General features: G+C 38.3%; 2 protein-coding genes across 2 annotated transcripts; one reads left to right on the top strand and one right to left on the bottom strand.

Annotated features, from left to right (window-relative positions):
• Positions 1–6,906: 6,906 nt before the first annotated feature.
• On the bottom strand, positions 6,907–8,763 carry LOC104222860 (uncharacterized). Its single transcript, XM_009774181.2, has 3 exons — positions 8,152–8,763; positions 7,777–7,962; positions 6,907–7,580 (listed from the first exon to the last, which is right to left on the bottom strand). Exons 1-3 carry the CDS (start codon positions 8,641–8,643, stop codon positions 7,296–7,298), a joined length of 963 nt encoding a protein of 320 aa, XP_009772483.1. The 5' UTR covers positions 8,644–8,763; the 3' UTR covers positions 6,907–7,295.
• A 7,763-nt stretch (positions 8,764–16,526) lies between these two features.
• Positions 16,527–17,264, top strand: LOC138885420 (uncharacterized). Its single transcript, XM_070166366.1, has 2 exons — positions 16,527–16,664; positions 16,728–17,264. The coding sequence occupies exons 1-2, from the start codon at positions 16,527–16,529 to the stop codon at positions 17,262–17,264; spliced, it is 675 nt and encodes a 224-aa protein (XP_070022467.1).
• The last annotated feature ends 7,847 nt before the right edge of the window (positions 17,265–25,111 follow it).

The following is a 25,111-nucleotide window of genomic DNA, read 5'->3' as shown; positions in this document are numbered from 1 at the left end:
GCCCAGGATATGTAGGAAACCTTTGAAGCAAAGGTTCGGTCAAATCTTTTTCAAAAAAAAAATGCTTCACACGGAGTACTCGGATGGGCAAAAATCGCTCGCTTTATCTTTGCACGAAAACCCTTCGTGTCTCCGGGCAAAGAGGGGCAGCTGTAAGCACGTGATTTTTGCCCTATATGAGAATTACTCCCAAAAAATCCAAAAATAAAATGATTTTTCTTTGGTGTGCAATTTTGTGATATTTTGTGATATTTTGAATAATTATTTGTATTTGTCTGTGCGTGTTTATTTGATAAATTAATAAAAAATACAAAAATATGTCGCATTTTGCATGTAGGATTTAATTCTACAATTGTTAGTAATTAAATTTGTTTTACAAAAATTAAAAATTACAAAAATAGGCATCGTTTGCATTTTTAGCATTTAATGTCCAAATATACAATTTTATGCTTAATTATTACTTAATTGTGCGTTAATTGTTATTTGGAGTTAATTTGCACTTTTATAACTTAATTTAGTTCTTAATAATAGTTTAAGTATTTTTATAATTTAGTTTTAGAGAAATAAAAGAAGAAAAGAGAGCGAAAATATAAAGAAAGTCGGAATTGGGCCTCTTCTTCGATTTCAAGCCACAGGCCCAAAAAATGGCCCAATCTTCCCTACGACCCAGTCCATTTCGAACTGGGTCGACCCAGTCCATAACCCAAAAGACCCAAACCCCTTTGTCTTACATTTTACAAAACAAAACAAAAATTAAAAGACAAGAAACAAAATATAATGGGGTGGTGTGATATGTTTATTTAATGTAATGTAGATGAGTGGAAAGATAATGGGTTGGGTAGAGAAAAAGTATGGATTTTAATTAATTGAAAGGTTTGTGGGATGGGTTATATATGTGAAGTCTTGAACACAAGACATAAGAATACAGAGAGAACAACAATAAAGAGAGATACGGAAAAAAAAACACAAAGATAGAGAGAAAAAACGGACAGAGAATAGAAGAGAGAAAAATTCCGAAAAATATTTAAACTTTCAAAAAAAAAACTAAAAAAATATTCTGCTTTCTTTCATTGTTTGAAATCAGAATTAATTGTTGTTTCATCAAAGCTTGAAGCTTTTGTTTTTGGGATTACTGCTCTACTGGTTTGCAAACTCTTTTCCTGGGTTGGTACTGTTGCTGGGTTGTTGCTGCTGTGCTATACTGTTATTACTGTTGCTGATTCTCATCTTCATTTTTTTGCTTCCAATATCAGGTACACAACTGAAAAGCTGGTTATTGTAATCCGAAATATGAAGCATGAATACATATGAAGAATGAAATTTTGAAGTTTTAATTTCGTTTTTCTTTGTTTCCTTTTGTTGATTATATTTAAGCTATTCCATGTATTACTAAATAATAACTGGAATAAGGAAAGAATAACTTAAGTTAGTCTTTAATGAATCAGTTCAGCAAAACAAGTTAATTCACTAGTTATGAAGGTTTCAAGATTATCAACAGTAGGTTAATCATGAATAACTAGCTAAATTTAGCTAAGACATGAATTTAAATTAAAACTTCGTAAATTAGGCATTAAGGCACGACTTGAGTTCAAGCAAGATTAGAAGAACGTTTAAGTCTAATAAACTTTCTAATAAGCTTTAGTAATTATGGTTAAATCAAGTTTCAAATGGTTGTGAATAATTAATCTCAATAAATTTTTTTTATAACAATGCTGAGTTTTAATCTAGCTATATTTGATTCTTTTGGATATTAGTTGTTGAACTTTTATTTTATTTATAATTTCGAAATTAAGAATAAAATTCCTTTTTCATCAATATTTGTATTAATCAAGCAATTAGCATGTCATGTTTTCTTAATAATAATAATAAAAAAACGTAATTAATTAGGATTTTCTTTATTCATTTTAGAGACTAATTTTAAATAGCAAAATGTAGTCGCTTTAAGATTTGTCCATTTAAAATAAATGAGACGAGCCTCGCCAAATAAAACACACAAATTGCGGGGCCCTCGATAAAGATTTAATTGATTACTTAAACTTCGGGATGAACCGTTTAGCAAATTTCACGGCCTTCCTCAAAATAATAAAGCGCTAATCGCTTTAGGCGCGATATAATAATAATACATTCTTAAACACGGGTACGCATTTATGCGACCCAAATCCAAATCCCAAAACATTGAATAAAAATATGTTCCGGATCGTGGATGCATTTTATGTAACGCAATCCAAAGACATGTTTTTAAACGATGTTCACATTCTTTAAAAATATAATAATAACAATAAAAGCGGTTAAAAGTTAAAATTGCACTATAGTTTTTGAACATGTATTAAAATCAGATATTTTAACCATTACAACAGTTTAAGCGACCGTGCTAGAACCACGGAATTCGGAAATGCCTAACACCTTCTTCCGGATTAACAGAATTCCTTACTCAGGATTTCTGGTTCGCAGAATAACAAACAGAGTCATATTCTCCTCGATTCAGGGATTAAAACCGGTGACTTGGGACGCCTTAAAATTCCCAGGTGGCGACTCTGAAACAAACAAACAAATCCCGTTTCGACTGTCCTTTAATTGGAGAAAACTCCCTACGTACCTCGCGGTGGCGGAAAAAGGAGGTGCGACACACATACTCGTTGGGTTACGAGTATTACGTACATATGGATATTAGTAGTATTGGCTACAGTGTATGGTCTTGAAATTCATCAAATGAATGTAAAGACAACCTTCTTAAATTGAGGCTTAGAGGAAGAAATTTATATCGAACAACCTGAAAGGTTCGAGGTTACTGTGGAAAAAAAAGGTGTGCCGACTTGTTAAGTCACTTTACAGACTAAAACAAGCACCTAAACAATGGCATGCGAGATTTTATCAAATAATATAGTCAAATAATTTCAAAATTAATGAGTGTAAACAAATGTGTTTACGTTAAGAATACTTCAAATCATATACTCCCTCCGTTTTATATTAAATGAGGTACTTTCCTTTTTAGTTTGTTTCAAAATAAATGAAACATTTCTAAATTTGGAAATAATTCAACTTTAAACTCTTTTATTTTACTCATTTACCCTTAATGAGAAGCTTTTATAGTCACACAAATGTCATGGCCCCACAAACTTTTTACCCTTTAAGCTTTTAAGACCACAAGTTCCTAAAGTCTTCTTCTTTTTTCTTAAACTCCGTGCCGAGTCAAAGTACCTCATTTAATATGAAACGGAGGGAGTAGTCACTATTTGATTATATGTGGGTGATATGTTGATGAAATATTTAAAATGTGGGAGCTTTTAGCTTATGCATGACAAAAGTCAATGTTAGACGTAATGTCTAATGAAATAATTTTTGAACTTTACCCATCCTTAGTGGATATTGATATGATAGTCGGTGAATTCATTACTTGTTCAGTCTTAGTGTTGAAACTACAAATTTGAAAGTTGTTTATGCGCCTTTCCAGAAATGATTTATTATTTCTTGAACATTTATAATGTTTAGCTCTTTTATAAAAGGGTATCACCTGGAAGGTGGTGACTTTTCATGAAAGGTGAATTTGTATGTTTTGTATGAACATGATCGTTCATGAACGAATATATTAATATGTTGGTCTATAATAAGGTGAACTAACCGATGAACATGACCAAAATTTATTACAAGTTTGGATTTGTTTCATGAATGAAGGTGCTATAATTTGCATATCATATAGACGTATGAATAAATAGCATACAAATGTTAGTAAAGGTGGAGTGATTGCGAAATGTATTAGATATTAAAAAATTATGGCCACAACTGATGCCAACCATTTCAGCTATTATTATAATATAATATTGCTACATTAAGTGTAGTTAATAATCTGATATGCAATAGAAAGTCGAGACGTATTAGTCTACGACATAAGAAAGTTTGTGTTGAAGTGTCATAATAATGAAACGGGTCTTGAGATATTTGAAATATACTCAAAATTATGCTTTGCATATAATAAGTATCCCACGATAATAGAGGAGTATAGTGATGCAAATTAGATCACCGGTTCAACCGATTTTAAACAGTCGGTGGAGGAGAAATGGCTTGAAAATTATCCAAACAAACGTGCATTGAGCGCTCTATAGTGGAGGGTGAGTTTATAGCCTTAGACTAGGCCAGTAAAAAAGTTGAATGGCTCCTAAATTTTCTTGAATATATTCCATTTCCCAAATAGTTGACACATATATGCATATATTGTGATAGTCAAGCGGCAATATGAAGGGCTATGAGCATTATGTATAACGGAAAGTCTCATCATATACGACGTAGGCATAAAATTGTTAGGCAACTATTCTCTAAGGGAATTATCATAATTGACTACGTGAAGTCAAGCGATAATGTGTCGGATCCACTTACAAAAGGCATAACTAGAGAGGTAGTTGAAAGATCATCGAGGGAAATAAGACTATGACCGAGGACAAGTCATTGTGGCGGTAACTCTACCTAGAAGACTAGAGATCCCAAGATCTAGGTTCAAGGATATCAACTAAAGTCATTATTGGCGGTTCAACATTGTCAAACAATATTTTAGTCCATTCTCGTAATGAAGACAATGTTCAGTACCAAGGATAAAGCGTTAAGGCTTTTTAATAATTTTTAAATTTGGTACGGGGTATATCAAATAGTGTATCTACGGGATAACACGTTTAGAAATCACCTACGTAAGTATAAAGTGTAAGTCGCTTTAAGAAGAATTCTATAAGGCCAGTTCTCTATGCGCTTATGAAATCAGGCAGTGTTCATGGCTGAAACGAACAGAACAATGAGAACCAAGGACGGTTAAGGGTTGATTGTATGACTTATGGTTGTCTAGGTATACACCAAAGCTCGACGGGTCAAAGATATCAAATCTACCGATTGACCGAGTATATTCGACATAAATTCACTACACAAAGTTCAAAGGAAAACCTATTTATCCAGATACGATTAATCCTTACTTGCTAATCACACAAGTTTTTTTTGGCATGTTTTTCAAACATATTGACATTCCCCATTCATGTGGGGGATTGTTAGGTTTCGTGAATTGGTGTGAATGGGAAATGGAAGATGTACCTTTTGAATTGCACCTCTTCATCTCACCCTTTCATTGTCTATAAATTTAGAGGCTTGGCTTCATTTCTTAGAGTAGAAAAAATCTGAAAACTTCTCCCCTCTTTCCTATATTATTGCATTGTTTTTTCAAATAAATATAAGTGTTATGTGTGATTTGCTCTGTTTGATGAGTTCTCTGAAGTTTTGTGATTTGTAGTGCCGCTATCACAGAATAGTTATTTCGTTCTATCCTGGGAGGAATTAATCCAAAACCTTGGCAATGATTAAATTCCTTAAGGACACACAAGCAACTTGTGGGCTCGGAATTATTTTCTATTTTTTTAATTGAACTAACATTTCTTTATTTTTCTGATTTTCTGTTTTTGACCACAGATTACTAATAGCTTACTCCATAGTTGATTCAGAAAATGATGCATCATGGACATGATTTTTTGAGCAGTTCAAACATGCATATGATAAAAAAAATGTATGTTGTTTCGGATAGAAGTGAGAGTATATGAGAAGGCAACATCCACTATTTTTACCAGCATCCGACATTATGCTTGTATGTGGCATATTTGGACAAATATAAGGTCGAAATTCAAGAAAGGTCATCTAAAGTTAAGTGAATTGTACTTCGTTTTAACAAGATCATACACTCTTGATGAGTTTAATGAACGCATGGCAAAGATTGAAGAGATCGACACACGGGTAAAAGAATACCTTTATGATATTGGTTATCACAAATGGTCCCGGGTACATGCGACAGTGAATAGAACATGAACGATGACATCAAATATTACAGAATCCTTAAGTGCAGTAAACAAAGATGCAAGAGAGCTCCCAGTAGTTCAGCTATTAGAGTACATGAGGGCACTTATTGAACGATGGAATAACAAAAATTATTGAATGCAAAGGGGACTTTCACTTTCCTTGGAAAAAAATATCACAATGAGTTGCAGGATAACATGACTTTATCCAAGAAGATGAGAGTAAGTTATTGTGCATCCCAGATGATGATTGTTATTATCAAACCAAATAACTGATGATATTTGTACATATGTGGTTGTTTTCTAGCTATTTTGTTTTTTGCTAATTGTCGATAATTGGTCGTTTTGTATTAAAATTGTAGGCGGGGGCTTCAACAGATTATATAGATAGAGTGATAGATGGTGTCAAACGCTTCATTGTTTGTCTTAAACAAAATATAATTGCGGACGATTTCAGTTAGATGAACTGCCTTGTTCATATGCTTTGACAGCTTTGAGGCACATAAACGAGTCTTATAAAACTACTGTTGTGATTATTACACGATGAAGAACCTTCTCGAGACATGTGGAATACCAATGGACCCTCTCCCAGATGAAAGCATATGGGATGTTTCAGAATATATAGCAGAAGAAGTATATCATATAAGTAAAAGTTTTATAAATTTGAAGAATATGTATTAGAATTGTTCGATGTTAATATTTAATTTTGTTTACAAACTGAAGGATAGTTGATATGAGGCTATTTCAATATATTGTTTTATTAATATCTTTTTGTGTGAATTGAATGAGTTGAAGTGCCACAGCTTCGAGAGTTGAAATAAAAATTATGTATACAATAGTTATTTTGGGAGAATATTTTATGGAACTTATAAGTTTAAGACTATCTTTAGAACCTTCTCTATAGAAAAGGACATAAGGGAGTTTGGTTAACTTGGAAGCTTTGTTCCCCTTACGGTCTAACCCAACGAGGCCCTTTTTCAAAATAGATTGTCACACTTCTTGTATGTAGAGCGAGAAACTTATTACACAGTTATACATTATATATAGGTACAGACCAGACAATAAGTAAACTGATGACACATGTTAAGAATAGCATCATGCATATGGAATGACTTATTGACTAGATGTACGATGGAATTTAAATCACAAAATTCTCCAGTACAGTAATATAGAATCAAAGAACCAAAACTTGGAAAATATAAATATAACTACATCAGTTTCTAGGGCTTATGTTTTTCATCAAATGGCATTTAATTCACTCAACATCACAGGCTAGACAGGTACTCCCCATCTGCGACAAACCTGGCAGCCATAATTAACATTTGAAAATAACAAATCTTGGACCTTCAACGAAGCAGCGCTAGTTCAACCTTTGTGTCTGAAGCTATTTTCTGATAATAAAAACAAACGTACGACGCCTTCCCCCCTCCTTGTTTGGTTTAGACACTCCCCCGCGTTCATTGGGTCTATTTCCTAGTTTTAAAGGTAGGTACAAGATTTTTTTAAGGAAATGGGAACATTCATTTTCTTAGGGTCCATAACAACGGAGCATTGAACCGTATTGTAGAACTTGGGCTTCACCACTCTTCCCAAAACATAAGCCCTGGCTCGAACCTTCAAATCTAGGACCAGTGACACTGCTGCTACTGGTTTCCCCTCCTTGCTTATCAAGTCGGCTCCTCCTCCATACAATGGAATTTTACTTCCTATCAAAGTCACTGCTACAGTTCTCTGACTTTTTCTTCGTTGGTAAAACTTCTTTACCTGCTCTTAGACCACGTACGACAACATATTAATATTTAAAGAGTTTAACTACTTGTGACGGAGTTTCAATATAATAGTAATAAGTAAATTAATATTGATATCATAAAATTATGTACACTAACAATGTATATATATAAATCAAATTAAGATACATGAATTGAAAAATAATGTTAATAAAAGGTAAGTGACTACTTACACTTCCAGTAGCTACGGTTAGCTGTGAAAAGGAAAGAACCAGAGGAGTAGACGTTACATGCACCCCAAAAAATGTGCCTGTATTACGAAATCTCATCTTCACCGTCGAGTTCATTGATACCATCTCTGTTGCAACTCCCGACGAATCCATGCCGGCTTGAATCCCAAATTCATTGAAGGAAATACTCTGCAGATCAAATCACGCAATTTAACAAGTATTCCTGATACCACTGTAGAGATCATATTTGGAGCCTAAGTAATACAGTAGCAACAATTCTTAGACCTTAATTAGGTACCGGTCAATGATAGTACATCATAGAAGTCCATGAATGAAGGAGGAAAAGAAAACGGATCTGTAGTAAGGAAAATAAATTACCCTCATTGTGACGACAGGTTTCTGATTTCTGCTAGCACCCCACAAGATCAAGGAAAAGAAAGTGAAGAGCACAAAGAAGCCAACAACAAAAGCCAGGAAATAACAGCGGCGAGGGAGACCTTTGCGATAGCCATCGTCGTCAAGTAATCCCTCTTCTTCTATAGCATCAAACTCTTTCCACTGCTGCTTCTCTCCCTTCCTATGACGATGTTGGTGGTGTCTGCTACTGCTGCTTCTAGAACCATTAGTACTTGACTTCTGTGTACTTGGTTTGAGTGAGCCCGAATACCTGGTAGATGATGAATCCCGGGATTGCCGGCCCGGTGAGCCCATTGGGCTAAGTATGGGAGTTGAGTGGAAGGAATTGGTCGTCTTTTCTCCATCGTGAGAGTCTCTTGACGGGCTCTGCACGTAGTAAACGGGCCGATTCGGCGATGATGGCGCCAAGCTCGTCACTTCTGAATCTGTTTTCGCATGATGCGTAGACGACATTGTTATTCAATAATTATCTGATCTCAATCTTCAGAAGCAGAAGAAGAAGTGGAGAAATAGAGAGTAGATCTGGGATGATCACTGACTCTGAGAAATGAAGTAGTCTAGAAAAGTCCAACACCCACGTTGGTTCTTGTTTGTTTATTTGTTTTGTATACCAAATATTGCGTGCAATTGCAGTTCATTGAGGACCGAAGGGCATGGAGCTAGGAGACCAAGGGTATCTCTCACAGGAATAATAAATGTAAACTAAAAAATAAAAACTTTGGTCAGTAAGTAATGCCAGTTGGAGTTTTGATTATTTATTCAGGGTTGAGCTAATTGAGTAATAAACTCATTGATGTTGTCTTTATTTGTATTCCCAGCTAAACTACACCCAGAAAAATTAAATACGCATGTTCCTATTTAAAACTATACTACTTGATATTGGCTTTATTTAGAGTGGCACCAGACTAGTTGTTTTTCTGTTCCTTTCTTTCTTTTTGCTTTTAATTTTGGATGCGGAGTAGATCCATGAGTAAGGAGAATGGAAGCAAGACGAGGAGAAGTCTCTTTGTGAGATCTGAACAATTAATAGAATAGATTTAATTTAAAGTTTGTTTGGAAGGTTCACAACATCACGACTAGGGGTGTCAATGAATATTTAAAAACCGACTAAACCAACCAAACCGTACCGTATCGAACCGAATTTTAGGTTTCTTTTAATAAAACCGTAGGTATTTATATAAATCTATAACCGTACCGATAATTAGGGTAGGTTTTTTATTTTATGAAAATAAACGAAAAACTACCGAACCGTACCGAATAGATTTATAATGTGAACAATATATTTATATATTAAGTTTAAAAATAATAAAGCGTTAAATTTTTTCTTGGGCCTTGAAATTATGAAACAGTTACAAGCCAACAAGTAATTAAATTTAAAATCCTAATTCCCAAACCTATTATGTTACTCCTATTGAAACTAAATTATTTTCAGCCTGTTCACTAGCAAAAAATAAGGTATTGTAGTGATTATGAGTAACAAACTATAATGTATTGAATATGTTTCCTTTCGTATGATTTTGATTTATCTTTTTGAATATTTAATCTTCTATAGATTTTATTCTTGAATCCCAACTTAGTTAATATTTTTTCACTCGTGTGATTTATTTTATTTTTATATTTGCTTAGTTTCTTTTACGCTGATATAGAATAGTTGATGGATAGATCTATACTCTAGCCATCTTTCATATTTTCTTAATTCATCACTTTTTAAACTGTAAAAATGCCTAGAGAGTTTTATTAAGTCCTATAAAAGTACGTATGTTATTGCATTCTACTTCTACTAGTGACTTTTACATGACATTAAAAAAATTACCGAAAATTTACCGAACTGTACCGATACCGAAGAGAAACCGATATGATTGGGACGGTTTTGAAAAGTCTAATTTTGGTTATACATAATAGAATGGTCGAAAAATTAGTATGGTACAAATTTTATAAAATAACCGGCCGAACCGAACCATTGACACCCCTACTCGCGACTGATCATTAATTCATTTCTCGGTGGCCATTGCATGGATGCTTCATTTTAATCACCAAGTGCTATATTTATTTTGTCAATTTTTCAGTTTGGAGTTTATAATTAAACGTATATGTTTACCCCTTAAAATGGATAACAATTAAATTTATACGTGGTTTAAAAGATATATAGTTTAATTTAACACAAATGATCAAAGAACAGTAAATAGTTGAATTGAAATAAGATGGAATGATCAAACCAAAGTGACGCGGTAATTAAGACTTGCGTTTAACTTAAATACCAACAATCGGTCTCGACTGAGCCCTCGAGATAGATCTCGGATCTGGATAAATGAGTAAATAACTGAAGAACGTTTAAAACGATTGCTGAGAGTTAAAGTAAATTTTATTGCCTTATTATGCGTGAAAAAGTGACTCCGAAATATGAAGGGGTCCTCCTCTTATATAGTAAAGGAGATTTAACCCTAGTATCAGTCTAAATGAAGTAAAAATCTTTTTCTTCCTTCTTTCCCACGAAAATAAGATTCGCAACCAATACCGAGCGTGATCCGTGCCGCAATATCCGGCTGATGGTAGATATTTTGGCTTCTCATTTGTCTCTTTCAACCGCCTTTCCTTTACCCTCGATTCTTCATCTCACTCGAGCTTGATTCCATGAGGCTTCGGCCGTACTCGAGACCCGTTATATCATTCGTCCGTTCTTGGTTCCGATCTGTGGGTATCTTCGGGCTCACCCGAGCCAGTAACAAGTAACATCGTTCCTCGTTTCATAATGGAAAATTGGGGATAATCCTATCCTCGATTTTACCCTTATACAGATAGTTTCCTCACTATTCAAAGAGTAGATTATAGGAGCGATTAGAAGTGACCAATTGACCTCGCTTCTTTCCCTCATAAGTCATGCGCAAGCTGAAAAACTGAAACGTCCCATCAGTCATGTCGCTCTAACTTTGGACACGTGTCAGTCGTCGGTTGATCACCCTTGGCGGTTATCGAATTCAAAACGTCTCACAATCATTACTCTTTTCCTATAAAAGCTCTGATTTCTCATTTTCACTTTTTTACTTTCTGACTTCAAATTTCCTTAAGTTACTTTCGAGTTTTTTACATCTTTATGTGTTTGTCGATCCTTCGTACCCATCTCCTCAAACCTTCACAACTTGTTCTTCATACCTTCGTATCTTCATAGTTCATCTTCGAATCTTTATATCTTATCTTCAAATCTTCATATTAAATTGTTAGATCTTCATATTCTCAGATAGAGATGGCCAAGACTTCAAAATCAGTACCTCAAAATACTGCACCGATGACCTCTTTCTTGGCCACCAGCACCGAGGTAGTACCTCCGGTAGTAGTCCCAAGACCTCCTCTTACAGATTTTATCCTCGGCGGTTGCTCCATAGATAACGACTTCAAAGTCGAGAAAGCATCAGCACAATGAGATCGGGGTGAGAAAGCCTCACTCTGACTTTGGACATGCATCAGTCGTCGATTGATCACCCTTGGCGGTTACCAAATTCGAAACGTCTCACAATCATTACTCTTTTCCTGTAAAAGCTCCGATTTCTCACTTTCACTTTCTTACTTTCTAACTTCAAATTTCCTTAAGTTACCTTCGAGCTTTTTATATCTTCATCCGTTTGTCGATCCTTCGTACCCATCTCCTCAAACCTTCAATACTTGTTCATCATACCTTCATATCTTCATAGTTCATCTTCGAATCCTTATATCTTATCTTCATATCAAATTCCTAGATCTTCATATTCTCAGATAGAGATGGCGAAGACCTCAAAATTAGTACCGAAAAACACTGCACTGATGACCTCTTTCTCGGACAATGGCGCCGAGACAATGCCTCTGGTAGTAGTACTGAGACCTCCTCTTACAGATCTTATCCTCGGTGGTTGTTCCATAGATAACGACTTCAAAGTCGAGAAAACCTCCACATAATGAGATCAGGGTAAGAAGGCATGGAGGTATGTTTGCTCCACTACCAAGGAGACACTCAAGACTGTCTGAGAGGACTACAAATGGGAAGGCAAGGATGTAGTCGTTCCCAGTCCTGACGAGGACATCACAACACACGTGGAGGGAATTTAAGTGTTTACATGTATCTTTTCACGTTTGGTCCTATTGACACGGTAGTTTTTGAGTTTTGCAAGAGATATTACATTTGTCTCGGCAAGTTCGCCCATCATTTTGGAGGATCGTGACTCTTCTCCGCCACTTTGCAAACAATATAAAGGAGCCACAGTTCATAGTTGATCACTTGCTTCAAGTGTACAACCCCCGGATCTTTCGAGGTAGGTTAATCAAACTTGCCCGATGGTAAAGAAGGCTCCCTTCTCCTGCATAGACGAAGATAGGGATGGAGGTTGGCAAGGGAGGTTCATTCAGATAAAGACCGAGGACCTCATTCCTCCTGAATTCATGTTATTCCCTGAGAAGTGGAACTCGAATCATAAGTTTACTTCCTCTTAAGCCCACAAAGTTTTTTCTTGTATTTACATTTCCCACTCATGACATATCTCATTCGATGTGCAGTTTCCCCCTGAGTCCCCAATGCGGTCTCGTATTGGAGGGAGTGGATTGATCGGGTCCAAGCCTGCACTACTATTGAGTAGCGAGGATGGTCGATGCAGTTTTACCCAACCAGATCAGGATCGAATCCACAAGGAGTTAATTTGTTTAGAATTAGATTTATACCCAAGTCTAGATGCGAGTTTTGCTCTTAATTACACTTCTACACATGTTTGGTTTGTTTTCTACTTCTACTTCTATTCTATAGCATGAAATATTTGAAACTAAGTACAATATTTTTGTTGTTTATTTTCAAGGGTTTAAAGGGACTAGGGTAGTGACTTCCACCTAGGTGGATATCTAATGGGTAGCAAGAATCTAGGGAAATCATGTGATTAATTAGGGTTGTAATATAGCTATCACACCCGGGTACTCACTCTATACCTCTCGGAGTTTGAATGATTTTGCCCAATTTGGCTTTCTCAAGTCCAAATGGGTATTCATGTAATTCAAGTGATATTAGCTCAACTCGGGTATTACTATCTCTAGGTTTAACCCTTTAACTGGGTCTATCAATTTCTTGAGTTCACCCCAATTCTTTATTAGCCTAGTTTTCCTAGACTTAGTCCATCTTTCTCAAGTAGAGACTAAGTCATAAAGGCATGAATCAATGTTTGCAACCACTAATTCCATAGTTCTAGCAAGAACTAGGCTAAATATTACTAACCCGTACACATTCAAGCCTTAAAATTCAAAACCCATCAAATACCCACACTAGGGTTGGGGTCACAACCCTAGCTATGGGTTTAGCTACTCATGGAAATAACAGAAATCAAACATGAAATAAAGATAAAACTCATAATACTAGATTAAAAGATGAAAATCTAATGTTGAGAGATAATTCTAGTACAAAATTGCCCAAAACGAAATTTACAGCCATCTCACGTGCTCAGCTAAAATATAACTTAACCTAAGAATGTCAAAAAGATCTATTTATACTAAGCTAAACTTTTTGGACAAAAATGCCCCTGCGGAGGTTTCGCGGCCGCGTAGTTCTCACCGCGGCCGCAGTCATGCTTTCGCGGCCGCGTAAATCTGACCGCGGTCCACATTTTTAATTTCTAGATCTGGGTTGAGTGTTGTTTCGCGGGGCGCATAATTTGCATCGCAGTCGCGTAGGAGACTACCACGGCCGCATAATTCTACCGCGGACCGCACTCCCTGTTTTTGCTTGAATTGTGAACTCTCGAAACCTCAGTAACCGCGATTCACATAATTCCAATCCCGGTCGCGATGAAACTTTCGCGGCCCCACATTTCTGGCGCAGACCTCGCTTAACATTTGGCCTTAAAATGCACTCTTTGATTCTTCACTTCGCGGACCGCGTATTTGTTATTGCGGCCGTGTTGTGGCTTCCGCGGCCGCACAATATTTGTGCGTTCCGCGTTTCAGGTCTCCTGGACTAGTCTTGGTTTTTGTTCCAGATTTGACTCCTTTATGAGTTAATTATTTCTCCTTTGGCTAATTTTGATCAATTCCTGCAAGCAAACATATTACATTAGTTTTCGGGAATACTTTTACGCATTTTAGGCGCAAAACGCAAGTAAAAGAGATCAAATAATAGGTTAAAATTCCCACTTATCATGGATCGAAGGTATATGCAAGCAACTCACCTACTCTGAGCATGAGTGGTGTAAGCTTTCCAAAGGCAAGTGGGAGGCTCGTTCCCATGGTGAGTGATTTTTACTAGTAGATCTCTTCCTTGTCACTCTTTATTTTGGCATGGACACAACCTTCATTCCTTCTTTCACAGGCTTGCCAAGGACCACCAAGCTTCAGGAAGTCGTCGATACTGTGATATCGACCTCGTCTTCAAAACCCTATACCTCTCTACAGCCTGTTGCCAAAGTTGTTGCAGAGAAAGAGGAGAAAACAAAGAAGAAAAAGAGATCCCCCGACTCCTCGGATGCTCTTGTCGAGGTCAAGAAAAAAAAAGAAAGATCGTGCTCGTGGTCAAGAAGAGCACCAATAAAAAGACTTCGGATGCCCGGGCCCTGAAGCTCTTCGGCAGCTCAAGGAATTTTTTGAGGATGACAAAGATATGGAAAAAACAAACCAAGAGCTGAAAAGTTTGGACAACACCGATCAAGAGTTGGTGGCCCTTGAGGAGGATGCTCATGAAGCTAAATCCTCATTAACTGGGGAGCCGAAGAAGAACATGTGGTTGTTGCTTCGAAAGAAGCCCTTCCGGTCCTGAGAAGGATCATTTTTGAAGACGGCACTATTATCAAAGACGACTTTAAATGATGGTCAGACCACTGAAAAAAAGACGACCGAAACGTCTCGGGATATGGATGATGCCATTAACTCATTTTTTGAGGGTGTGTACATCGGCGTGTTGGAAGACTACTCTGGATTTGGCCATCTAGAGATCCCGAAAAAGGTTGTGCAACCGAAATTAGGTGGGCCGAGTCTGAGCTCAAAGCTTGAGAAGTAGTGTCCCGCCCTGAGTACGGACCCCGAGCGAAAGAGGACGGTCACGTTCTCGACGCCGACAGACACTAGCATGTTTTCCGGGCCAGTCGGAGTAGCAAGCTATCTTTGTTCCCTAGTAACCAAGGAAGACCAAATGAAGATGAACGAGGTAGGAAGGCTAAGCCTTTTCAATGAGGCTCAGCAGGCACGGAATCGGGTATGTCTTCTTTCCTTTTTATTTTAATGAGTTATCATTTCTCTAACTATATTTAACAATCTTGTCTCTCTGAATCTCAACGCCTCGGTGCTTCACCACGAGTAGGGGTGGGTATACGATACTTTGGTACGGTATTTAAAAACTACGGTTCCATACTTCGATATATCAATTGTGCATACCAAATACCGTACCAAAATAGCTCGGTGCAGTTTGGTATTTTCTTGTTTGGTTCGGTATGACTTCGGTATGGTTTCGGTGTCATACCAAATTAATTCAGTTCGATCCGTTTTTTCGGTTTTTTAGATCACCGCCAGATCCCACGTCCGAACTTTCATTCTATTAAATAAATAAAATTCTGGTTTACAATATTGATTGTGTTAAGCGTACATGGACCAAAACTCATCTAGTAAAAACAAAGCGAAAAAAAAATACAAGTTCAGTCACAAGTCTAATGAATTGACAAGAAATAGGAAATTGAACGCTTTCAACTTGTCCTTCTTCATCGGTAATTAGTTCATTAACCCCGAACTCCTTTAGGAAATGGCACAAGCACTTGTACTGAGCATCTGTGCAATAGTTTCCTTCTCTTCTGCTTACCAATAACTCGTCGCAGACTCCCTGTGCAAATAAACAAATGATAAGAGGAACTTTTAATTTAAAATCTTAAAGATAAAACAAAAAACCAAGAAATATATAGGCTTGAGAACATGTTACAAGTACAAGCACACTAATATGTGAATAGTTGATGTCTGATAGTGTCTGACTTGAGTTGGAGTTGGGCTTGGGCTTATTTTTATTATTAATAGTTACTGGATTATGCATTATGAGGTTGGGTAACTTGGGTTGACCTGTTGGACTTATACATATACTTATAGGAAATATTTTGGTATTTTGGTATACCGGCCGAAAAATCAAAACTTGAATACCAAGATCCGTACCGAAGTACCGAACAATCGAAAATTTGGTACCGAATTAGTACTGAATAACCGAAGAACCGATACCGAAAATACCGAATTAATTCGGTTCGGTCCTGTTCCTCGGTTTTTCAGATTTTATGCCCACCCCTAACCATGAGAGCTTCCACCGATCCAGGATGGAGGTGAGTCATCTCAAATTCGAGCTCAAGGAACAAGTCCGGAAAATAGAGATGTACAAAGCTCTCTATGAGCAAAAGGATGAAGTCCTTAGGGACACGACCGACCTCTCCGCCCTTCGGGCTAAACTGGAGAAGGCCCAAAAAGAGGCCAAGAAAGCAAAACAGGACTATGCCCTTCTAGTTCAGAAGGTAAGAGTGCTCGAGATTGATAATGAGAGGCTAAACGTCAATGTTAACGCCTCAACCTCCTAGGTCTACGAAAAGATAACTCTGATCGACCAGCTCAGGACCAAGATGAACGAGGTCAAGGCTACAGCCGATGAGCTGAGAGACAAAATGGATCGCCTAGCATCAGAGCAAGATGCCACCAAAGAAGACTTGGCGTTGACCAAGGAACAACTCCAAGTGATGAAAGACAAGGTCGAAAAATGGTCTCAGCTGAACGAGGAGCTCCGCGCACAACTCACCTCGGTCGTGGCAGAGCACGATACTGTTAGTCAAGAGTATACTGCACTGAAGTCCAAATTGGAAGTGGCTTCGAGCGAGATCTCGGGTGCCCAGGATATATTGGCCCAATATATGGCTGACATCGAGATAGCCGAAGCCCGGATTATAACGAAGACCGAGTATGTGAGGTGGTTATCTCCTATGGAGGCTTTCGAGGAGATCCCAGCCAGAGAGGTCAGCGTAGCGGCCAAGATTGAAGAAGGAAACATGTTCGAAGCCGAGGCTAAAGTGAAGTACCATCCTGAGGAGCCAGATAGCGAGCTGGGCTCTGATGAAGATTAAGCACGAAAAGCCTTAGTTTATGTTATTTTTATTTCTCTGTACTCTTACATTTTTGTACTTTGGGGTTGTTTCTCGTGCCTCTGTAAATATTTTTGGTAAATAGATGGAATTACCTTTTGTCTATACATTGTGTCCTTTATTTTTGCTTAGGACTTAGAATATATAACTTGTGTCTCAGATTCAGTATGACTAATGTATCATCGTTTCCTTAGCATAAATTTTGTCATCACTCAAATTGTTTGCCTTCCAAAGTTTGAATAAGATCCGGGTCAAATAACGGCTCTAAGCTAATTTGACTTTGGAGGATTTGACAAAAATGAAATGAAGTCCTAATTTTGGGTAGTCGAATGATTCATCCGGACACAGTTAGTCTTTGTCGAATGTGACATTTTCCTTGGCTAAAATTCAAAACCGATTGATTTGATTAAAGTAGACATAGTCTTTGTAGACTTAAAATGTATAAGGACCTTACTTTTTATATTTACGAACTCAGACGTCTCCTAGTCATTTATACGTTAGGGTCGAAGCTCCAATAACTTCGGACCTTAATTTGACCGTAACTTTTTGTATTTAGGCCCTGCCTCGTAGGCTTGGTGCCTTTGTGATTTTGTAACCCGATTTTCCTGGTCTTAATTATCATACGACAGTTCCCGATTCAGGGTAACTCGTAGGCTTAGGGGTCTTTAAATGATTAGACACAGTCTCGCGGACTTCTACTGTCTTTGGTGTTTCATGCCCCCGGTTAATAATGGCTTTGGGGCTTAGAAGGTTTTGAACCCAATATTTACTCTACGTGATATAATAGTAACATTGCTCGTGTAAGCGTGAACCGATGAATTATAGAGGGTGAATTTATCACTTTATTTCTTTGAATATAGTGTAAATAGTTATCGTGGCAAGAATAAACTATCTGGGCATGATTCATTTGATCGTTTGACCCTTACAATAAATCCTATTCTTCAAGTCTTGTCTTCGAATGTTGAATAAAATTGTCTTCGAAATTTTCCAACTCAAATCTTCGAGTCTTGATTCGGGGTGTAATAGTCCCCTAGTACTTGAGGCTAAAATTCTAGGGCTCAATTATTATTAATCCAATGTGTGCATTCTCCAGTCCCCGGTCTTAACCGGTCTTCAAAACTAAAGTAGCACGCTTCATGTTGCCTCGTTAAAAACCTTGCCGTAAAACCGACTTCGAGAAAAAAAATTGGTCGAAGTGAAAAAGAGTTCAACACGTACTTTCAGACCTAATTCTATGATTCTTGGTCTTGACTTCGATTGAGTACCTTCACGGTTTAGTTTCGATTGAGTACCTGCATAGGTTAAAAGATAATGACTTTTGAGTTAAAAAATGCCGGTGTCAAATACCAACACCTAGTTAACCGGATGTTTGAGGAACAAATAGGAAAATCAATGGAGGTTTATATTGATGACATGTTAGTTAAGTCCTTGCAAGCAGAGGACCATTTGAGGCATTTGCAGAAAACCTTCGACATACTAAGAAAATACAATATGAAGTTGAACACAGAGAAGTGTGCCTTCGGAGTCGGCTTAGGCAAGTTCCTCGGTTTCATGATATCTAATCGGGGAATAGAGATCAACCCGGATAAGATAAAGGCCATAGAAGATATCACCGTGGCTAACAACGTAAAGACAGTGCAAAGACTGACCAGACGAATAGTTGTCGATTCATTTCTAGGTAGTTGGATAAAAGCCACCGATTTTTCTTGCTACTAAAGAAAAAGAGCGGCTTCGCCTGGACCCCAGAGTGCCAAAAAGCTTTAGAGGAAATCAAACAATACTTGACAAGCCTTTCTTTGCTGCATGCCCCAAAAGCGAACGAGAAGCGATACCTTTACTTGGCAGTGTCCAAGATAGCAGTAAGTGGTGTCCTGGTTCAAGAAAAAGAAGGTACGCAATTTCCTATATATTATGTTAGTAGAACTCAAGGTTGATACTGAAACGAGGTATCCGCACTTAGAAAAATTGGCGATTGCTTTGCTAAGTGCATATATGAAACTAAAACCATATTTTAAATGTCATATTATATGTGTTGTGATGTCGTACCCGTTAAGGAATGTTATGCATAAACCCGAACTCTCAGGCCGGCTAGCAAAGTGGGCCGTAGAGATTAGCGGGTACGATATTGAATACAAACTCCAGACATCTATAAAGTCCCAGATATTGGCAAACTTCATGGACGATTTCACACTGGCCATGATCCCTGAGGTCAATAAAGAATTATTACTCACCTAAGGGACTAGCTCGGGCATTTGGACCCTATTCACGGACGGTGCCTCCAACGCGAAAGGGTCCGGGTTGAGCATCGTACTAAAAAAACCCTACTGGTGACATAATAAGGCAATCAATTAAGACTGTGAAATTGACTAATAATGAAGCCGAGTATGAGGCTATGATTGCAGATTTAGAATTGGCTAAAAGCTTGGGGCTGAGGTTATCGAAGCCAAGTGTGATTCCCTCCTCGTTGTTAACCAAGTCAATGGTACGAAGTCAAAGAAGATCGGATGCGGAGGTACTTATATAAACTGCAAGTAGTTACATCAACTCAAAGAATGGACGCTACATCACATGCCCGAGATCAGAACAGTGAGGCCGATGCACTGGCTAATTTAGGATCGGCAGTAGACTCCGAAGAATTCAACTTTGCAACGGTGGTGCAATTGATGAGCTCGGTAATAGAGGCTGGTCATGCTGAAGTAAACTCAACAAGTTTGACTGGGATTGGCGGAATAAATACGTGGACTACCTTCAGTAGGGAAACTACCATTGGATCTTACGGAATCAAGGGCCCTTCGAACTAAAGCTGCCAGGTTTTGCTTTGTTGATGTCCAACTGTACAGAAAGTCATTTTTCAGACCGTTGGCATGATTCTTGGGGCCCGGGGAGACATATTACATGATGAGGGAAGTCCACGAGGGGACTTGCGAAAACCATTTGGGAGCAGAATCATTGGTCCGGAAGCTGATCAGGGTCGGGTATTATTGGAACGAAATGGAGAAGGATGCAAAAGACTTCGTTCAAAAGTGTGACGAATGTCAGAGGCATGCCCCGATGATCCATCAGCCTGAGGAGCTACTCCATCCAGTTCTTTCCCCTTGGTCATTCATGAAGTGGGGAATGGATATAGTAGGTTCTTTATCATAGGCACCCGATAAGGCTTAGTACATTTTGTTTATGACTGATTACTTTTCCAAATGGGTTGAAGCACAGGCGTTTGAGAAATTTAGAGATAAGGAGGTTATCAATTTCATATAGGATCACATAATCTGCCGGTTCGGGATATAGATCGAAATTAGATGTGACAACGGGAGACAATTCATCGGCAACACCTAAAAGAAAATTGAATATTCATACCTTAGCAGTAGTACCTCTCTAAGTGTGTCACATTCCAATTGTTTTGCATTTGTCTACCACTTTTGGACTCAAGCTAGTATGATCCTTTTTCGGTTATACCTGTGACTCTGTATGGTCCTTCCTAATTCGGGCCTAATTTCCCGTCATTCGAGTTCTTGGTATGCAGTGTGACTTTTCTCAAGACCAAGTCCCCGACTCGGAAGTATCAAAGGTTTGGGTCCTCCGAGTTCAAACTTATTTGGTTGTACCCGGAATAGGCGTCGAGAAAGCTCAGCATATTGTGCCCTGCCGTTGCATCGATCATTCAGTTGATGTTATGTAAAGGAAATGATCCTTTGGGCATGATTAATTCAAATCCTTATAATCTACACATATTCTAAATTTATTTCCCTTTTTAGGTATGACCACTACGGTAGCTAACCAATCCGGGTATTTGACTTCCCGAATGGAACCTATTTTTAAAAGTTTAGATACCTCGTCTTTGATGAATGTGTGTTTGACCTCGAACTGTGGCCTCCTCTTTTGTTTAACCGGATTGAAGCTCGAATCCAAACTCAATTTGTGAGTTGTTATTTCCGGTGGAATTCCTATCACATCCAAGTGGGACCAAGCAAAATAATACACATTAGCTTTAAGAAAATTAATAAGTTTTTTTCGTGAGCTCGGGGGTTAGCCCCGTGCCCAAATATACCTTTCTATTCGGCAGATGCACAAATAATATAACTTGTTCCAGTTCCTCGATTGTTGACTTGGTTGTATAGGTGTCATTAGGTGCCACGAAGGATCTTGGGACCCCAAAGTCGTCTTTCTCATCTATTGGATGTTCCCCCCATTTTTCCGGCTCAGTCGGGGTTGAGACCTATAATTGCTATTTGGTGTCTTTCTCTTCGATTGGTCCCTTATCCTTTGATGTCATGATCGCAGGTACTAGGATCAATTCCTCAACAACGAATATCTCTTTTGCGGACAGTTGTTCCTCGTGAACCATTGATTCTATCTGGGGTTTGAAATTTCAATCCTTGGTGCAAGGTCGATGGTATTGCCCTCATTCTATGAACCTATGGTCTTCCAAACAAGGCATTGTACCTCATGTCTCCCTCAATCACATAGAACTTTACTTGTTGAGTGGTTCCGGTCATGTTCACCGGTAGGGTGATTTCTCCCTTTGTTGTCTCGCATGCCATATTGAATCTGTTAAGCACCCGGACTGCTGGCACTATCTGGTCCAATAGCCCTAGTTGCTCCACGACTCTCCATCAGATGATGTTGGCCGAGCTACCTGGATCGATTAACACATGCTTAACTCGAGATTTATTAATAAGTACATATATTACTAGTGCATCATTGTGAGGTTGAATAATGCCCTCAGCATCCTCGTCACTAAATGAGATGGATCCTTCCAGAATATATTCTCGAGTTCATTTTTCTCTTATGATGGAAACTTTGGTGTGTTTCATCATCGGCCCTTGGGTAACGTCTACTCCTCGGATAATCATATTAATCACATGTTGGGGTTCTTCCTGCTCGACCTGCTTGCTAGTGTCCCTCATCCTGAAATGGTTTTTGGCCCACTCACTTAGGAATTCCGGAAGATGCCCATTATTGATCAAATGAGCCACTTATTCTCTTAACTATCGACAATCCTCGATTCTATGCATGTGAGTACTATGATACTTGCATATCAAATTGTGATCCATTTGTGTCGGTTCAGATTAAAGTGGCCTCGGTTATTTGGTATCCTTGATGCGACTGATGGATGACACTATGCTTGATGCATCTATGTTGAAGTTATACTCCGACAGCCTAGGGGAATCCCTAACTTCGGATGATCTGTCGAGCCCATTTCTATTCACCAACCCTCGGTTGCTCGGACCTTGATCATTTCTTCTGTCATTCTTGGTCGAATTGTGACTGCGTCCATTTTTCTTTCTATCTAAGTTGTAAGGCTTGTATTGGTCCCGGGGTGGCCTCGACTCCCGATCTACTACTCTTTTAGACTTATCATTCGCTTTACCAGGATAAACCGACCCTGAGGGAGCCCCCAATTGGCCGTCCTTGACTCTGATCTTTGATGATATCTGTTGTGGACATCGGCCCAGGTAACCGCTGGATATTCTACCAAATTTTTCTTTAGTTGTTAAGACACAACTGAACTTCGGGGTTGAGCCCCTAAGTAAATGCTTAAGCAGCCCAATCGCCTGCAATCGGTGGTAAGCACATTCGTTCCATTTGGAACCTTGACTCCCAGAGCATTTCGTTGTCCCTCTGTTTGACTTTGAACAGGTCTGATTTCCTCATCTCAACTTTAATGGCTCCAGCGTGAGCTATAACAAAGGCATGCACAAGCATAACAAATGGATCAATAGAGTTTTGAGGTAAATTATGATACCATATCATCGCTCCCTTGGACAGGGTTTCCCCGAATTTCTTCAGCAATACCGACTCGATCTCGTCATCCTCTAGGTCGTTGCCTTTTATAGCGCATGTGTAAGAGGTCACATGCTCGTTTGGATTTGTGGTCCCATTGTATTTGGAAATATCGGGCATTCGGAACCTTTTCGGAATCGGCTTTGGTGCCGCGGGGGATGTTTCTGAATGAACTTTCAGGAATCTAGTCCCTTCACTATCGGAGATGCCCCCGAGATCTGATCGACCCTTGAGTTATAAGTTTTCACTTTCTTATCGTTTGCCTCGATCTTCTTTTTGCTGGATTCTACCTGTTTTGTTAGTGCATCGAGCATTTTCATCACCACGAAAGTTTCCCCGGATTCGGACCCATTGGGCTCGATGACAACCCATTTTTCCCTCCGAGTATCTTCTTCCAATTAGGTTCAATCACGTTGTGTGCATGATTTTGATTCTGCAGTTGTGCTATGGCAACTTGTTGGGCTTGCAACATCTCAAAAGTCAAACGTAAGCTAACTCCATTGCCTCCCCCTTCGGGTGTTTCACGAACTGATGACCGAGGTGCCCATTGAATGTTGTTATTGAGATCAGTCAGTAGGTTAGTATTGACAGCAACATGTGAGTTGACATTGACCTGATCAGCGATTGGTACGCTATTAGGGTCGACAGGGGGTACATTGTTGCTCGGCATCCCGTTGTTATTTTCACCGTGATGGCTTGATTTGGTATCAAGACTTATGTGAGAAGATTGAGAGTCTGATGTATTGAATAGTCCTGAAATCAAACTTCAAAAAACAAGTGTATAATAGTCATGTTATCGAGATTCGTTTTAAATCACCGTTATTATCCTTAGCCGTGGGGTAGGCACCAAACTGTTTACCTCTTAAATTAGATAACAATTAAATTTGTATGCGGTTTAAAGGATATATGGTTGAATTAACACAAATGAACAAAGGATAGTAAATAGTTGAATTGAAATAAGATGGAATGATCAAACCAAAGTGACACAGTAATTAAGCCTTGCGTTTAACTTAAATGCCAACGATCGGTCTCGATAGAGCCCTCGAGATAGAGCTGGGATACGAATAAACGAATAAATAACTCAAGAACACTTAAACGATTGTTGAGAGCTAAAATAAATTCTATTGCCTTGTTATGCGTGAACAAGTGAGTCCGAAAAATAAAGGAGTCCTTCTCTTTATATAGTAGAGGAGATTTAACCCTAGTATAAGTCTAAATGACGTAAGCAATATCCGGTTGATGGTGGATATTTTGGCTTCTCATTTGTCTCCTTCAACCGCCTTTTCTTTACCCTCGATTCTTCATCTCACTCGAGCTTGATTCCCTCCGGATTCGGCCGTGCTCGAGACCCATTATATTATCCGTCCGTTCTTGGTTCCGATCTGTGGGTATCTTCGGGCTCACCCGAGCCAGTAACAAGTAACGTCGTTCCTTGTTTCACAACGAAGAATCGAAGATAACCCTATCCTCGATTTTACCTTTATACAATATATACTCCATCGTAAATTAATGTACAGTAACATGTAACATAATCTCGATCTTGTGAGTAGTATTTTAACCAATCAATCGACAATCAATTGTCTCAGTTCCACACTAGTTTAGATGTAATTAGTATTTTAAATTTTTTCATGTTAAGATACATCAATAAGATTATAAGTATTTACTTACTTTAAATTACAGCTTTTGAAGACTTTGTACTATTTGCATTTGCGTATATTTGCTGATTTCTATGTTCTTGATTCGTGTATAAGTTAAAACTAGTGTATACGTTGTAGGTATCTTTTAAATGAATTTTCGAAATGCGCTACAATTTTGCTATTTCTTGATTCTGGGAGAATAGCCTTTAGGCAGAGGGATCTGCACAAATATCATTTGAGACCACTATCTAACTCTTGTTTCCGTTTAAATAAATTTTGCAAAAGTAGGACGGGCATAACTTTGAAGAACAATTTAAATTCTAGTACTTATGCCGCTTAGCCTTGTATATACACAACTTTTAATATTGGGGACCAAGTGTTAAATGCAGCCCTCAAAAGGGACACCGGGCG

This window comes from Nicotiana sylvestris, chromosome 2, assembly GCF_000393655.2.
Source record: "Nicotiana sylvestris chromosome 2, ASM39365v2, whole genome shotgun sequence".
Classification (NCBI taxonomy): Eukaryota; Viridiplantae; Streptophyta; class Magnoliopsida; order Solanales; family Solanaceae; genus Nicotiana; species Nicotiana sylvestris.
This window is presented reverse-complemented; position numbering and strand designations above follow the sequence as displayed.